The 18304-nt window shown below is 48.4% G+C and overlaps 1 protein-coding gene across 2 annotated transcripts in view; it reads left to right on the forward strand.

Annotated features, from left to right (window-relative positions):
• The window catches only part of NEGR1 (neuronal growth regulator 1), a 188246-nt gene that overhangs the window by 84247 nt on the left and 85695 nt on the right, over nucleotides 1-18304 (forward strand). For both annotated transcript variants that reach the window (XM_048945051.1, XM_048945052.1), the window contains exon 3: nucleotides 18059-18184. In XM_048945051.1, the coding sequence (XP_048801008.1) occupies nucleotides 18059-18184 (126 nt within the window). The remainder of the gene's footprint in view (nucleotides 1-18058; nucleotides 18185-18304) is intronic.

Here is an 18304-nt window from a genome sequence, read left to right on the forward strand (position 1 = left end):
GGGCTCTGCCGGTCTGCAACTCGTAATTCCACATGCTGGAGCTGCTTTATGGTCACGGCTGCAGCTGAATTTCCATTATGAGCCTGAAATTTCCATCTTCTGAAATCTGCAAGCAAAGGGTAATCAACACAAAGTAATCATTTGCTCTCTGGTCCAAAGTATATTAGTTCTGATACATTTGAATTAAGCTGAATGAGCTTTTTTGTGACCTGTGAGAGTCCTGTGGAAGAGCCCGAGGTGACTTTCAGCAGGTCCTTGCAGCGTGACGCAGTGCCACAAGCGGAATGGAAGGAGGGAAAGTAAGGGGGGAATGGGGCAAGGATGAGGAAAGAATGAAGCCTCTCTTAGTGCTGCCCAAAGCTTCGGCCCGGTGAGCTCCCACCCTACAAACACGAGATAACAAACGCAGCCAGCTGGCAGAGCTGTGCGGCACTCCAGTTGCCAAAAGAGTGATGAACCCTTCTGAAAGAAAGCTTTAAAAAGGGGGTTTTGGAAAGAAGGCAAATTCAGAACGAGAATTTATCAAAGGTGGCTGTGGCAGCTCTCCTCGGTGGGTGTCCTCTGGGGTGTAGCAGCATTACAGCAAATAGTGGGCAGATCCATGGCTTTGCATAAGGACATCTGAAGTGGATGATGAGAATAAAAGCTGCCTGGAAAGCTGTTTTGTGACTGGATCGCAGAGTACCCCAACCTGGAAGGGACCCACAAGGGCAGTGCAGTTCAACCTCTGACCCCACGCAGCAGCACCCACAGCCCAAACCTGGCTGAGAACACTTCCAAGGGCTTGGTTCCCTCTAAGCATGTGTGTCTGATGGCCATTCCTACAGCTCTGCCACCCCTTGTCCAAATGCAGCCCCATTATTACAACTAAAGGCAGTGGCTGCCCTGGCACAACTGAGCTGCTAATTACTTTGTTACTCATTACCATCGCTGCAGCATCGCAAGCAGTTTTGGTAGTCTGTACCCTGAGTAAACAGTGTAATATTTTATTGAGCTCTCTGCTGCCTGTCACTGTGATCACTGTGATTACTGTGATTTACCTGATCCTTTCTTCATTGCATTTCCCGTTATTTCTGCTTCTGTAATTTCAGACTGTCACTTATCAGGAGAAAATAACGTGTCCCGAGCTTTAAACTTAAATTTTTCCTTGGAGCATTGTTAACAAAGACAGAAAGTTGAACAGATGTGGAAATTATCCCACCTGATGGAGGTTACAACTAGAATTATTTGGTTTTGTCTTGCAAAAAGCATTTCACCTGAATACTTAGTGAAGTGCAGCCTGGCACTTGTTTTCCTTAGGAGAGTCCAGACAGTTTAGAAAATCCTTATCTTCTGCTCTGCTGAGATTGAGATGGGGTCTTCTGCCCATTGGAGCCCACTCTGCTTTAGCAAAGCTGACATCCTCGAGGTGTTGCCAGAGTATTTCTTAAAGCTGCGTAAGTGATCCATAGTAGAAATGTCCTTCCTCCCATCGCCATGAAAGGGTAGAAAGATCTCATGAGGAAAAGCAGATAAAGAGTGGAATATATGGAGTTTAAGAACTTCAGCCACTGTGGATTCTGCCAGAGCCACCGAGTCCTTGGTCTGGGAGGAGAAGTCTCTGCCTCAGAAGCAGCCATGGGCTGCACTGGAAAACCTGCAGCTGCTGCCTGGAATTCATAGGGCCCTCAGTGCATACACAGCCCCAGAGTGCAAAGTAAGGATGGGAAACTTTTCCCATTAATTACATAGGCCGTATCTCCGGGTATTGGGATTGTAGTTGCAAAAGCTCGGTCCTGAAAAAGTGCATGTCTTCACCGTCCTGGTCTTGGTGCGTTCATATCAGGCTGCTTGGTCTATTCCAAGTCATAACAAAGCTCATTAGGATTAAGAAAGTTGCCATCCCTCCTGGGCAGCACTGAGGACTGCCCCTGGCTGCGTGTGTGTTGGTGCATCTCCTACTGAGCCATGGCAGGAGCTCCCTGCGTTGTGTGATGGTCCAGTTAAACTGAAAACAGGAGTTGGGAATGAGCTCTTCAGTTCCCACCTCCAGTTGGCGCAGGTGTGATTCTTCCCTTTGAGTTTCCTTGGTGAGCATCTCTGCGTGCTTTTGTGAGCTCAGAACTCAAGGGGAAGGAATATTTTGTGCTGGGAGTTTGTTGGATTCGTGGCCATGAGAGAATTACTGGGAATGAACAAACATGGGGAGGGATTTGTAAAAGCACATCCTTCTGATACGGTGCTTTCCTTTTTGTATCCTCTGCAGCTTAGGTTGGGTTTTGTAGCTTAGCGAGGGAAAGAGGATGATGACGATAGCTGATGTTCCCAAGCAGCAAAATCCACCACTTGGAAGGAGCAAAATCAAATGCGTGTCTTTAAAAAGAGCTCGTGGTGTGGGTTTAGGAAACGTTCTGGGTAGGGCTGGAAAGAGCTGAATGCAGAAACACAGGATCCTGCTGTAATACGGAATAGTAAATGTGAAAGAAAGCTCTCAGGGACAGAGCTTGAGCGTTTCCTGCTTGGAAAATCTTTGTTTGAAAAAGTTTGTCTTTCATTGTATGGCTTTCATAAGGATGTAAAGAAAACTTGGCAGCTTTCATGTGTCAGAGAGCTGTGGGCCAGCAGGAGCAGAGGTGATGTGACCTGAGATGCAGCACATCTCAGACTTCGGGCAACAAAGGAGCCCTCAGGTGCAGACTCACGGCCAGAAGACCCCGTTCCTAACGACCCACTGTAATCAAGTCACTGCATGGCTCATCTGGAAAGTGCCTGCATGTGGTGTATGAAGCCATAACTATACCATCATTAACGAGATGCAAAAAACAGTTCAGCAGCTACTGAAAGCACGGTCTAATCTGGAATCTCTTAGCAAAAAGTTTTGAGTGTGTTTGTTAGCACCTCAGTTGGTTGTCCCATCCAGCACTCACTCGTGAGCTGAACCCACCCCACGATGGCTGGGCAGCTGCTGCTCCTCTCCAGGCAGATTCAGCAGCATCACCCAGCTGGGGCCAGCAGCCCATGCTGTCTGTCTGAGCACCCCGTGTCTCTTTGCAGGGGGCTGCATGGTGCAGCGCTGCGGGGGGCCTGGGGGCAGAGCAGAGGGGGGTGGTGCCCTCCCCCCCCCACTGGCTGGTTTGCTGATGTGGTTATGCCAACAACCAGCATGCCCAGGTGCAAGGCAGCAATCATGTCCCGAAAAAGGGCAAGGAGAATTGCAGGAGAATGGCTCAATGAGCCCCAAATATTGCCATAATCCAATGCAGCTGCCTGCCCACAAGGATAAGCTAAATTAGAACACAGTTTGCAGCAAACAGTAAATTGAATCCCTCCTTGAGGCAATTAGCAAAATCAGAACCTCCTCCGAAGCAAACAGGCATGAAAATGCCGTTCTTGCAGTAATTTCTCAAATGCTTGATTTTTCAACTTCCCGGAGCATCACACAGTGCATCTGGAGGGCAGCAGAGCCCCCTGTCCACGCAGCAGTGAGTTTCACAGCATCACCACAGATGGGAAAGACCTCCAAGGTCATTCAGTCCACTTGCCAGCAGTACTTCCCCACTACACCGTGTCCCATCACCCCTCTCCACCATGAGTTTGGTGAGTGGCTTTTTATTCACCCAGATAGATAAGGGTGTTCTCAGTAAAAGGAGCGATGGAGGAGCCACTGAAATAAGCCCCACTTTGGGATGAGGTACCAGGTGGACTTCCATCTCACATCTGCTGGGCAGTGACACCATGGGGATGGGGAAGGTGCCTATAGAGCAAAGAGGGAAAGAGGGGGGAGGTAACCATGGCCCCATCTGGAAGAATGAAGTGTGTGGCTCTCTTTCTGCAATGTTTAATTTCATTCAATACATCCAACAATGGTTACAAAGCCAACATTCGTACTGTGCCCTGCAGTTGTGGTTCACATCTCCATCCTTCAGCACTTGAGTAAAACTCTTTAATTTTTAAAGGGTGTTATGTTCGCATTGAGGCTTCCATCAGATAATGCCTGAGGATTGTATCTCCTTTATCCTGCGTGACTAAGTGGTGTGTTCCCTTCAAAGAACAAGTCGTATGGCACTAACTGCTCATTTATAGGAACAAATCCTTCATGGAAATGTTCTGAGGAGTTTCCTTAAAGAAACCGTGTAATGGAAACTGTATGACTGAAATTACTGGGGCTGTACTTCTTGTACATTATAATTTATGATCAAGTAACAGTGATAATGAACGGTACGAGATGTATTACAGCACCATGTAAGAAGGTGAAATGAAAACTGCATAACTTTGATTCTTAACGCAGTCCCATAGTGTGACTCTGGCTCCTGTCCTGCTCCGTATAGAATCACAGAATCAGCCCTTCCAGGACCTTTACTCCAACTGTTCAGACCAAGGCTTTGGGGGTTTGCAAACAGAATAGCCTCACCCCATGAGGAAATGCTGACCCCTGTGCTTCAGGAGATGCACGTATGAAATCTGTTCACTTCCTGCCAATTTCTGGCATACATGTGATGTTTTGAACAGTTATGCCTTTGGTTTAAGGTGTCCACTGAAAAGAAAAAAGGGAAAAACAAAACCTCAGAGCAGAGATGTGGGCTTGAATTTGAGTTTGGAAGGAATTATAGAGCACTTTAGGAATTGGTGCATTGATAATCCTGTGATTTTCAGGCCTACCTCAGGCTGGCACTGCTGAAGACATTGCAGAGAGACAAAATAAATAGTTAAATGTTGGCTTATCTCTGATGCTTTGCTGTACTAAGGGCTGGACACAGAAGGGTAATGAGTTACTGCATTGTCCCTGGCAGATCACTGGTTTGTGGTCTTTGGGATTCAGACGTTCTTATTTTACTTAGGCTGAAATTTTAATGACCTCCATTTTGCATTTTAAATATAATATTAATTCCCTTTCTGTCATCTGTTAGGGAAAATGGGAAAAATTCCTTAAAAGCTGGCAGATTTCCTTTGTATTTAAAATAGACCCAAGGGGGGGGGGGGGAGGAGGAAGAGAGGATTAAAAAGATTTTAAAAAGGGGGAAAGAAAAAGATAATTAATGCAATAGTTCCATGATACAATAAAGGAGTTGTTTCTTCATAGCCATGAGTTCAGCGTGTGAAAGCATTTTGGCCATAGGTAATCCAAAATCTATGTGTGATAGCAGCCATAGCTTGGGCTGCTGCCTCTCCACTCATGCACGCTGCTCTTCGTAGGGCTGCTGGTTGCAGGTCACTGATGGCTGTAGGACTTGCTTAGACAGAAGTGCTTTTTTGTCACTGGGACTGGAAAAGCAGAAATGATTTTGAAATATTACATTTCTGTATCTAATAGATTGCAGGAAATATTGGTAAAACAAATACGGGTATCTGATGGCCTGAATTAGAGAGAAGGAAAGTAAGAACCAAGTGGGGCATCACTCGAAGATGGTGAAGCCAGAACGGTTCACCCACAGACCTTTTTGTGCAGACCTTTTTGCCAGGGGTAATGCAGCTCTAAAGCAGCTGATAAAATCCAGACCCAATTCAAATCAGTGTTAAAATTTAAATACCATCATCTCAGCAGGATCATGTTTGTCACTTACTTAGCATAAGGTATGACCCTGTGGGCCTTTCAGGGATGGTGTCCCCTGAATTACATAGAATCACAGCATGGCCTGGGTTGCAAAGGAGCACAGCGCTCATCAGTTCCAACCCCTGCTGTGTGCAGGTTGCCAACCAGCAGCCCAGGCTGCCCAGAGCCACATCCAGCCTGGCCTTGAATGCCTGCAGGGATGGGGCATCCACAGCCTTCTTGGGCAACCTGTGCCAGTGCCTCACCACCCTCTGGCTGAAAAACTTCCTCCTCATATCCAACCTAAACCTCCCCTGTCTCAGTTTGAAACCATTCCCCCTTGTCCTATCACCATCCACCCTCACAAACAGTTGTACCCCCTCTTGTTTATACATGTGAGAACTGACAATAGGAATAGCTCCATAGAGATGAGTGTCTCGTGCCTTCAGCTTTCAGCTGTCCTTTCCAAAACAACTTTCATTGAGTTACTGATGGGGATGGGGGGTCACATCTCTGGAGGTGTTCAAAGCCGTGGAGATGCGGCATTGGGGATTAAGGGGGGGGGAGCCGAGGGGGCTGGGAATCTCAGAGGGCTTTTCCAGCCTGAATGATAGTGTGGTTCTGGAATAATTAGAGAGATACCTTCCTCACAGCGATGTATGGGGATGGTGATGAGCTGACACCAGAATACAATGGAAATGCAGGCAAAATGGCGATGCTTTGTCCCTACAATAGGGCGGTTTGCAGTTCCTGCCCTCCCCTCTTCTTCCATGGCCCAGGATGTTAGGAAACACCTGCGTGCATTGCTGGCATCCTTGGGATGTTGTGGGGACCATCACTGTTTCTGACATCTGTATCTTTTGCTTTAGCCATGATCCCATAGTCTTTTCTAAATGATTAAAAAGCTTAAATCCCAAGTAAAAAAATCCCTAATTCACAATTCTGTAAAGTTATCATCATGGCTGCTCTGCAGTCGTACAGCCACGAAGGCCTCAACTGGTGATGTGGTTCTGCTCTGTGTGTCTTTAATCTATTTCCAGCATGGAGAAATTCATTAAATGGAGTCCCAAAACTAATATTTTACAGGATGTTCTTAATAACCTCCACTGCTGAGCAGTGGAATGAACAAAAACAGCGCAGAGCAAATCCTCCAGCCTTGCAGTGCAAACACCCAGCTCATCCTGGCAGAAACGTCCACTGATGGCAACGCGCTGCCATGGGGCTCCGGTATCACAAAGTGCCTTCTGGCAGCTGTAAGAATCTCGTTGAAGATCATTGTTAATTAAAACTGAAAGTGATGGTGGCGACCCCCAGCCTTGCAACACCCCAATGCACAGTGCTCCATCACATGTGAGCATCACTGTGCCCATGGATGGGCAGCGTGTGGCTGGGAGCAGCAGGGCTGTGCCTGCTTTGCGCCCGTTCTCTGCTCCTCTTGAAGGAAGGTGGGTGGCACAGATGTGGGCAGGTGGAGCTGCATGCCCCTGCTCTGCACATGCCCAGCGTTTCCCTTGGAAATAGCACAAAGCTGGGCGCCTTCCAGGCTCTGTAGGATGTTGGGGGGCACTTTCTGGTGGTGCAGCACTGTGTGTGATGGCTGCAGCCCCCCTTTGCTCCCAGGCATGCTCAGGGCTGGCCCACCCTGCCTCAGCTCCATGCAGGGAATGCAGAACATGCACACGGCCTTTCCTGGGGTGTTTGCACTGTTCGATGCCAATGTATTTGTATTGGAATGTTTGTGCTGTTCCACCCATTGCTCCTTTCTTCTCCAAACAGTGACCATTCCCCAAGAGCTGGCATTGCAGCACTGATGCTGGGGCAGTCTGCTTATGAACTAGGCTAACCGCTGCAAAATTTTCACCTTTGACTCTTTTCAGACTTAATTGTGTTTCTCCTTTTGGTGTTCCTATTTTCCATAGCAATACACCATTAAAACCACGTTATCATCCAGGTACGGATGTACTACATGTCTGAGTTCACTACACCAGAAAGGATCTTCAGGAATAACCTTGTGTCTAATCTACATTTGAGTCGGGTACAGCAGCACCAAACTCCAGCACTGCCCGCAGCACACTGCAGGTCCTGGCTGATGGCCTCACATCCACAGGTCACAGCACCAGGCAGAGCGTGGGGAGCAAGGAGACCCTCCCAGAGTCAGAATGGAAAGGAAATTGGGTGTCATTTGCCTGTGAAATCATTAAATGCATCATTTACTGCATGGAAATGCATGGAAAGGATCCCTGATTTCTCAGAGTACTTTTGTATCAGTGTGTGCTAATTTAGCTTAAACAAAGCAGCTAAAATGGAATGTTGTTTGTAGCCCAGACCTTTTGCTTGGCTCGCAATCAGTCACCAGCTGGGAAACTTTCAGTTTTAGCCATGGGTTATTGCTTTTTTTCTCTTTTTGCTGCTTTTCACACATCCTCTTGGAGCCCCCAGCAGCAGTACAGGGTCAGAGCAGCAGGGGAGGAATTCCCCACATTATCCCTTTTCTCTCCACACTCTGATAGAACCTATTTCACATGTGCAGGGCAGCACAGAGCCCCCACCTGCGCCACCCCAGGCACACAGTGGGACAGTGATCCTTCCAGGAACCACCCACTTACAGACATGTGGTTTTCTCTTTTCCCATCATTAGGGTTCCCCATGCAGCTTCCAGTCGCTCTGCTCCATGCATGCAACAGCATATGGAGCCATTGGAACCCGGCACTGGGCTGCATGGAAACCCACCTGCTGGCCTCAGCCCCATGCTCAGCATGCAGACCTGCCACCAACAGGGGACTCAGTGCCCCAGTGCCCCACAGCCTGCAGCATTCTTCTGCCAGGGGAGAGAGGTGCAGAGCTGTGAAAGAAAAAGAAAAGGTCGTGGGATTTTTGGTGCGGTCAGGTTTTTCTGATTTGAAGCTACGTTTTTGCAAATCAATTAACAGAAATAGCTACTTTATTTTCTACATTTCTTCTGCTTTACAAAGCATCGAACTGCTGATAACAAATCCATCTCAAGGCAAAGAATATAGCTTTTCTATTTCTGTATTTTCTCAGTGATAAATTGAGTACAGTAATGAAAAAATGTAGGAGAGTGATGAAAGGGCTGCAGAGAGAACAAGCGCTGTCCTTTCCCTTCTCTCCACATTTACCGAGAGAACAATATGAGTCACCAAAAATAGGGAAAATCTATGGCATCAGAAATTGAAGAATGATTATCTGCAGAGAGCCTGCTTCTTCATTGATGGAAAAATGGTTGCATGACAAAATAACTGCGGGTAAGAGATGAAGATCCTTCGATTTACCTGGAAAAAAGAGAGCTGTCACGCTCGGCGCTCAGAGCGCTCTCAGCATTGGAACTGCCAAAGGCCGTCAGCGGGTGCCAAGGTGAGGCTGGGGCTGCCCCCCACCCCTCTGCCCATGGAGCTGGGTGCTGGGTGCTGGGTGCTGGGGGTGGAAGAGGCACTGGTGTCCTTGATCACCTCACGGTCCCATTTGGGCCCAGTCTGTGTGTACGGGAGCATCGGTGAGAGTTTCTTGGAAGCCTTTTACTCTCCAGCTTTGAAGAACATAGGTGGATGTTGAGCTTTAAAAGCTTTGAGAAGTGCTACGTTTGTGATGTTTTCCTCACACTTCTGCGTTGACCTCAGATGAAAATTCTTGATGAATCGAGAAATTGCCATTTTTCTCCCCTGCCCACCAAAATCAGTTCCATCAGAGCTGGTGCCCGTGCTGCATCCGCACCCACAGCAAAGTGAGCTCAGTAAGGGGAGGTGGGGAGCTGTGTGCAGCTCCTCAATCAGCCACTGCTGGGATCTAATCACATCAGTGCCCACAGAAAGGATATTCTTCCTCTTCCCAGTTGGTGACTGATTGCTCCATAAGCAAAGGTCTGCGCCATGCCAGAACAGGCTCCTGTCTGCTTCTTATACTATTTGGTCTGCAGGTTAAATATCCGTGTTAATCATACTCTTAAAGTCATCCGTTGGGGGGCTCTGTAAACTTCCAGACATGGAGCTCAATGCATGGCCCTGTTCTGTCCCCCTCTGTGGCAGGAAAAACAATCTCATGCCTTGGGGTGGGGGAGTGTCTGTATTCCAGTTTTTTGTCTGTGGCAAAGTTGAGCAGAGCACAATAATATTTCTGGAGTGGCAATTCCAGTGTGTGTTCTGAACAAAGCATGTGGGAAAGTGGAGCTTTGTTTTACATGTTGGCATGTAAATGATTTCAAACTGCAAAAAGCACAACTACCTTTACTTATGATAGAGACTATGGCACAATATGTTCAACCACAACAAAGGCATTGTAGAGGAGGGCTTTGTTGTTGTTGTTGTTGTTGTTGTTTAAATATGGTATTTTAGAGATGGCAGTTGGAGGTGTTTAGAGGATGGTACAAATTTTGTTGGCAGGTCTGAGGATGCAAACTGCGCACGTGTTCACTGGAGAGATGGAGAGTACGTGTGGACACAAGCATCTACAGATGCTGACACAATTAAGGGCATGTTTGGGCAGCAAAATGAATTGAAATATTGAAATATTCGAAACAACCCGACCCATGAGAACGTACATGTGGTGTGGGAACGCTGTGACCTCCTTCACTTCCACTTTTGCTTTCACTTTCACTTCCTTTTCCCCACACAGCTATGTGCTACGGCTGTGCTTTGTCATTCCGTCCCACATTGCTTCGTCCTTTCTATCATGGAAAGAACAAGAGTGGGAAAGAATGGGAAATGGTGGCTGTCTTACAAGAAGTCTTCATGCAGATGCCTGGGCTACAATTTTTGGAAGGCAGAGCCGTTTGTCAATGAGGGGTGTTCCAGATGCTGCAGATCTGCTGCCTGCAAAGTGAAGAGTCGTATAGATTCTCAATTAGTGGCAAATGGAGTTCATCGCTGGTTTTAATAACCCTCATAAGCACATTTTAATTTTTCTTTATATTTGTCATGCAAACGAATTATTGTGTCCAAGCCATAAAACAATAATCTATTTCTTGTGTCATGCTGGTGATTTCTAGATACTACGCAAGATAATGAAATCAATATGCAGATTAGGAAAGCAAAGCAATAAATCACTCCGGCTGCAGAGAGAAATCAATTCTTGTGTTTTGCAGCATCTCCATCAGTGAGCTCTGTGCAGGTCAGCCCAACATGTGCTCCTGCAGGGTGAGCCCAGGCCTGGAGCAGTGCGTGGAGGCTCTGTGCAGCACAGCCATCCCATGCCCCAGCACTGCCCGTAGCCTCCACCACAGATCAACAGGTTTTTATCATGAGTATTTTGGAAATTCTAGAGTTTTTTCAAATGGCAGAAGTGCAGAAAATATTAGAAAATCTCAGTAAACCATCACACATGGGGGGAAAATCAGATATTGAAAGGCAGGCTCTGGGAAAATGTGGAGCTACCAAAGTGAAAGGGTGTGGGAGCTGAGTGGGAAGGGAGCTCCTGCTGCCCCGTGCTGTGCCATGCAGGGCCATGTTCTGTAATACTGTGCAATGCTGTACCATGCTGTGTCACACCGAGCCTTACTATGTCATACTGAGCCATGCTGTGCTGTACTATGCTGTGCTGTGCCATGTTGTGCCATGCAGGCAACAGGAAGAGGGGAAATGGCCTTAAGCTGCACCAGGGGAGGTTTAGGTTGGGTATCAGGAAGAACTTCATTACAGAAAGGGTTGTGGAACAGGCTCCCCTGGGGAGGCGGTTGAGTCACCATCCCTGGATGTGTGTAAGAACTGTCTGGATGTGGTGCTCATGAACAGGATTTAGTGGTGGGCTCTTAGAGTAGTATGGTTAGGTTACAGTTGGGATTGATGATCTTTAAGGTCTTTTCCAACCTGAGCAATTCTACGATTCTATGATTCTATAGTGCCATGCCGTGCCGTGCACAGGCAGCACATCTTGCTCATAGGGAACCTCTTGAGCTCCCAGTTGGGTCTTCAGGTGCTGCAGTGAGGTGTTCATCCCCTGCTCTGTCACAGTTTGCTCCAGCCCTGTGCCCCTACTGGGTGCTGAAGACTGGAGCTGGTTGAAGGGGTGAAAGATAAAGATGCTCATAGATCTTGGGCCGGAAGAACCCCAGGCACCTGTACAGGCTGGGAGGAGTGGTCCTTGAGAGCAGCTCGGCAGAGAAGGACCTGGGGGTCCTGATGGACGAGAGACTGAACATGAGGCAGCAGTGCGCTCTGGCAGCTCGAAAGGCAAATGGGATCCTGGGCTCCATCAGGAGAGGGGTGGTCAGCAGGGAGAGGGAGGTGATTGTCCCTCTCTACTCGGCTCTTGTGAGGCCCCATCTGGAGTACTGTGTCCAGGTGTGGAGCCCTCAGTACAAGAAAGACATAGAGATTTTGGAAAGGGTCCAGAGGAGGGCGACTAAGATGATCAGGGGGCTGGAGCACCTCCCCTATGAGGACAGGCTGAGGGAGTTGGGCTTGTTCAGCCTGGAGAAGAGAAGGCTGCGGGGTGACCTCATTGCAGCCTATCAATACCTGAAGGGAACCTACACCCAGGAGGGGAGTAAACTCTTCAAAAGGGCTGACAACAGCAGGACTAGGGGAAATGGTTTTAAGTTGAAGGAGGGAAGATTTAGGTTGGATGTTAGGGGGAAGTTCTTTACTAGGAGAGTGGTTAGGCCCTGGAACGGGCTGCCCAGGGAGGTTGTGGATGCCCCGTCCTTGGACGTGTTTAAGGCCAGGTTGGACGGGGTCCTGGGCAACCTGATCTGAATGTGGATGTTTGGTGGCCCTGCTAGGCAGGGGGGTTGGAACTACATGATCCTTGGGGTCCCTTCCAACCCGGGTGATTCTGTGATCTGTCATTCTGTGAACAGGCCTGATGGGACGCACGCGTGCAAAATGAGTGTGTTCGTTAGGTCTGCGTTGTGATTATGTATATTTATGCTCTGGTCATAAAAAATTCCACAGATTTTAGTGATCTGGATGTAATGGTCCCTAAGAGCCAGTAAATAGCAGAAAACCGAGCAGCACACCAACATACCACAGAGCATTATTTGTCACTGAGGGTCCAGAAATACTTCAAAGAGAAGCCGATTCTTGCCATGGGAAAGACATTCTTTCCAGGAAACGATTGATGAAAGTAGAATCTGTAGTTTTTCACAGGCATCGGATCATAGTGAATAATTTCTGTAATTTTACAGAGGTTCATTGTAGAGCAGGGCTGCACTGGAATGTTTACTTGTCTGTTGTTTTGGTTTGTGCATTGCTGGTGTTCATTTATTTTCCAGATCTATTTTGGAAATGAGTAAATTGTGCAACCTGTTTCATTGCAATGAGACTTTCAGATATCTTCTGCGAGATTTTATTTAATTTCCCTATTATAGAGCCCAGATTAAAGCAGAACCCAAGCAATTAGAAAACAAACAAAGCATGTAAGTGAGAAAAATCCACTTAATCTGCACTCCCTGAGCCTAGAGAACTCTTCATCCTGTGCTGTGTCACAGCTGAAATCTTCCCTCAGAATTCTCACTCTGTGCTGCTCCGTTGCTGTGCCCCTGCATTAGTGCTGAGCCCCCTGCATTAGTGCTGAGCCCCTGCATTAGTGCTGAGCCCCTGCATTGGTGCTGAGCCCCTGCATTGGTGCTGAGCCCCTGCATTTGTGCTGAACCCCTCTGCACTGGTGCTGTGCCCCTCTGCACTGGTGCTGTGCCCCTGCATTTGTGCCTTACCCCTGCACTTCTTGGTGCTGCTATGCCCCTGCATTTGTGCTGTTTCCCTCCTGCAGCTCTGCTCACAGGCAGCATTGCTGCCCTCCAGCACAGTGCTGCAGAGTGTGGCACAGGACAACCCGGAATGCAGTGAGTGGATGTTTTGCACACCCCTGTGCCACTGCTGGTTGCCTGCCCACAGCCATCGGTGTTTGCACAGGTGGAGCAGCCAATGAATTCATTCCGGCCACTGATCTGCTGAGGGCAGCATCTTTCCTCCCTCTGCTGACTTACTGTTAAATAATGAAATTATAACCAGCAAAAATGGTCACTACAGATAGAGAGGCCAGGTGTGCAGCCCAGTGTTTGGCTGAAGGACTTTGGGGTACTGGGGATTGCGGGCACTCCTCAAATTCCGGTGGCAAAATCCCTCTTCCCAACTCCCACGTGACACTTCTGTGCTTATAGCCAAATTCTTCTCATAGTTTTTATACATTCTACTGGAACTGTCAATATTCTGTATATGAGAGGAATTACTACATTATAATCTCAAAATGGAGCTGGCGGCCTTAATTTTAACAAACATCACTAAACCAATGTATGCTAGGGCTTGCCATCACCCTTCCCAGGGTTGCTTCCCAAAGCAGCAGGGCTCCCAGCTGGGTGCAGCTGCAGTCCCATGCAGACATGCAGGCACTGGGAGCTGGCAGGACGTTCCAGCAGAGAGCAGCATGGCAGCACACGCTGAGAGGCTGGACGCACTGCTTTGACTCCAGGTTATTTGCCTCATGACTCTAAATTGTGATGGAAATAAGTCATCCTCTCCCACGTTCGTCTACAGGAGCAGTTCAGTCCTGCAGTCATTCCCGTGACAGCAGTAAGGTTTATTACACGGCATCGTTTATGTGCACTTGAATGTAACTGAGAATATCATTCCAGTCCTTGAAAATGAGAAATGAGGCACAGTGAAGTACAGACTCGCTGTCAGTCCCCTGCACAATAATGGCTCGTATAACTCTGGGCTCTGGGGAGAACTGTGAGCTCAAACATGCTTGTAGTTCATGGCCGGAGAGCCCCCTCTGCCTGCTGCTGCTCCAGGCGCCCCACATGTCTGCATGGTGTGCGGGGAGCAGAGAGATTCCTATGGGAGTGATCAGGAGGGAGGAACACACTGATGTGCAATGTGACCTGCAGGAGCCTTGGGATACTTCATCGTTCCCAAGGAATTTGGAAATTTGTAAATAATGTAGGAATAATAATTCAATGCTTGTGTCCTTTCTAACCACACGTAAGTGATGTTTTTAACAACGCAAGAGAGTGCAATAAGACCCCACATCCAGCAAAGCCACCTGCATCCCCATAGACCTGCCGTTCCTCACCAGCGCTGCCAAGGGCCAGAGCTGGAGGGTGACGGGGGTGGCAGTGGTGATAGGGATGGTAGGGATGGCAGGGATAATAGCCTGGATGGTGGGAATGGTAGGGATGGCAGGGATGATGGAGGTAGTAGGGACAGTAACCTGGATGGTTAGGGTAGTAGGGATGATGGAGATGGTAGGGGTAATAGGGATGGTAGGATGATGGAGATGTTAGGGATGGCAAGGACAATAGACCAGATGGTGGGGATGGTAGGGGTGATAGGGGTGGTAAGGATGATGGAGATAGCAGGGATGGCAGGGACGATAGCCCAAATGATGGGGATGGAAGGAATGGTAGCTTGGACGAGGACAGCAGCACTGAGAAAGAGGAGTAGAGCTGAGATAACACAGAGTGCTTCTGCACGCAGCACTGGTAAGGCTCTCAATAGACTGTTACGCTGTGTTCCACTGTTCACGTGTCAGGATGATTCAGACAGTCCTCAAAAGAGAGAAACAAATACTATCTATCAAGCCTAACGAAAATTAAGCTTGTACTGCTTAAATCATCTGCAGAGAAAAATGAAGAGGTGATTTATCATGTTTTATGGGTCCTTAGTCATAGAAAAGATACTTGATAGTAAGGGGAATGTTCAGTCTTGCAGACAAAAACATAATAAGATCTGATTTCTGAAAGCTGAATTTAGTGAAATGCAATTTTGAAGAAAGATGCTATTTCCCAGCAGTGAGGGGTATTTAATTGCTGGAAGCGCTTCCCCGGAGTGGCAGCGTGAGCATCACCTGGAACTGCCAGGATAAGCACAGCCAGAGTTCTGCAGCACAGCCTTCCGGCCAACTCCTGGGAAGCTGCTGGTGCTGGGAATGGCTGAGCTGAGGCCAATGGCCCCGAGCTGCCCCTTCGGCCAGGTGCTCCCCAAACCTGCAGCATTTCAGTCCCAGCACACACACGTGCTCCATAACCACAGCTTGCACGTCACACTGACAGGTAAAGTTTTTCTGATTATTGGCCATTGGAACACATGGTTTTATCAAAATTAAAGCACTTCACAAAACGGTGTAGATTTGGGATTTGAATAAAGCACCAAAGCCTACAAGAAAGAAGGCAACAGCATCGCTCAGCCGTGGCTGCCCCCAGATAACAGGGCTGTGTTCTGTGCTTCATGTGAGCACAGACGGGAGGCGGTGGATGAGAAAGAGCGCTCACAGCCTCATGCGAGGGCAGGGGCAGAGGAGGGCAGTGCTTGGATGAGGCAGCGGTGGAAAGAGCAGACCGTGCTGATCTTTGTCTTGGAAAGGAGATGCTCATCAGTGCGAGCTGAACGAAGCCCTGTTGTTTCAATGCGAGGTTTCTGCCTGTGGCAGTGCTGTCAGTGTGCTCTCTTTGGAAACCTGTCCTTTTGGAGATTTGACTGAGTGCTGATATGAGCCAGCTCTTCTGCCTCATCCTTATGCCGAAGGACTGCAATTGAGCACACCTGAAATTCACATTGCTGTACTTCTAAGAGGTTTTTACCCGTCAGCCTCAGCCCATGCACTTAGCAGTGAGTGGGAGGCTCATGCATCCACCTCTGGCAACAGACATGGGGTCTGCTCTGACCCTGAGCCTGACGCAGGCTGAGCTCCAGGGGACCGCGGTGTGTGTGGGGCACACAGGTGCCATGGGGGCAGCAGGGCACGTTTCAGCCAGGGCCCCTCTGTGTGGTGACCATTTACAGCAAATAACTTTCTGGGGTAAATAGCACCGTGTAGCAGCTGGGTGCAAACCCACTCACAGCACTGCATAATAGTGCCAAAGCAAGTGCCAATCCCTATTTTTCTACCATCGAGGGTGCAGAACCTGGAATAAGAAACTGTTGGAAGTCTTAGGCTGTGATATCTATTGTATCTGGAAGACATTCCCACAATTCTAGATAGACACCAATTGTAAGTATTTACTTGTGAGAAGGGCTGCACTGAGTTACTGAATTCCTTCACATAACTTCCCACAAGTATGTTTTTTTTCTGGAGGAATAAGAAATACGTGGCTCAGGCTTAGGAGGATATTTTCCAAATACTGTAGGCTGGATAAAGCCATAGTGTTTGCTGCAGTGCTTGTGATATTCTCTCCAAAGGATTTCTGCATCTCAGCCGGGATGAGGCTCAGGGCAGCTGGGCAGCAGCTCCATCCCTCCTGCTGTGTGCTCAGCACTCAGAGCTGCTGCTCAGGGCAGGGGCTGCTCAGTGTGTGTGTGCCCCGGCCCTGCAGCACCAGGCTGTGCAGAGCGGGGTTGGGCAGCCATTCCCTGTGGGTTGAACTCTAATCAATGAGTTGTCAGTGCCTGGAGGCAGCTCTGGCTGTGTGGTCCAGCTCCTGCAAATGCTGTGTAAGGACTGCATGCTTTCCCTGGGCACCAAGTGGACGGGAGGAAGGGACTGCTGCCTCTGTGAGTGAGCTGCTGAGCTCAGGCGGCTTCTGCTGTTTCAGTGGCTGTGTGTAGACCTGTTTGAACTTCAAAGGATAGCAGCACCGACCTTCACTCTCATAGGAAGTTGGAAAGGCCTTTCCCAGACCTTTGGACTCCCCATGGACGACATTTCTTTGCTAATTAACCATACGCTGCAAAGACTTTTAATTTTCTTTGCTCACAAATGCGTAGCCATGGGCAAGCACAGGGAATTTCCACCTTCCTTGAAGTTTTCTGACCCTGACTCATGCTGATGCACTAACTTCAATGGATCCATGGAAGGGTTGGAGAACGTCTGCAAGTGGGGATCCCAAAGCACAGAACACAGACACATAAAAACATAGAGCCATGGAATTACTGAGGTTGAGAAAGCCCTGCAAGATCCCCAACAGCCCCCCCCATGCCCACTGCCCACATCCCTCGGTGCCACATCCCCACAGCTCTGGAACACTTATTTCTTTTCTTATTTCTCTGGAACTGCAGGCTCCCTACAACTCCGTGCTATTTTTGCTCCGTGTGGGGCTCTGCCTTATGAGCAGATGGACAAACAGTGGGGTTTAGGGAAGAAATCTTTCTTTATCAAATACTGCAGACTTGAAAGGAACACAATAGAAACAAATGTGTTTGTTTTGGTCTCCTTGTTGAACAGATACAACTCCCTCTGTATACATGGATGTAAACACCATTCTTTCTTAAAGTACAAGAAAAATTTAATTACATTTTCTTTCCAAGCTGTCACGAGTAAGCTCAGCCTTCTCACAAATGGAAGCATCCATCCATCAGCAGCACTTTACTGGGGTCTCATAGCAATCCCTACTCCGTACAAAACAGAGGAAACTGCTGCTTTCCTATTTGCAATATTTCAAGTCCCCAGGCTGTGCTGCAGACGTGATTGAAATGGCTGTGGTCACACCTTCACAATGCTGCTGTTGTTTCTTTCTGCACTGTGACCTCCCAGCCGGTTTGTGTGGTTCTGTGGCCATGGCAATGCACAGACGCAGCCTGCTCAGCCTCTGCTCTGATGGCAGCACTGTCTCAGTAGCACTGACTCAATGGCATTCCCTTACAACCTCTCCTCGTTTCCTTTCAGTTTCTCCGAAGATATTTCGTATTTCGAGTGACATCGTTGTGAACGAAGGCAGCAATGTTACTCTCGTGTGTCTGGCCACCGGGAAACCAGAGCCCTCCATTTCCTGGAGACACATCTCTCCATCTGGTAAGTGCCTGGAGCTGTCGCTGGGAGCTTCCTGCTGAGTCCCAGCAGTAACAGCTTTCAGAGGTGGGACAGCACTGCTTTTGCATGCTGGCCAGGATGTGTGTCTGACCAGAGGTGTAG

The sequence above is a fragment of the Lagopus muta genome, chromosome 5 (assembly GCF_023343835.1).
Source record: "Lagopus muta isolate bLagMut1 chromosome 5, bLagMut1 primary, whole genome shotgun sequence".
Lineage (NCBI taxonomy): Eukaryota > Metazoa > Chordata > Aves > Galliformes > Phasianidae > Lagopus > Lagopus muta.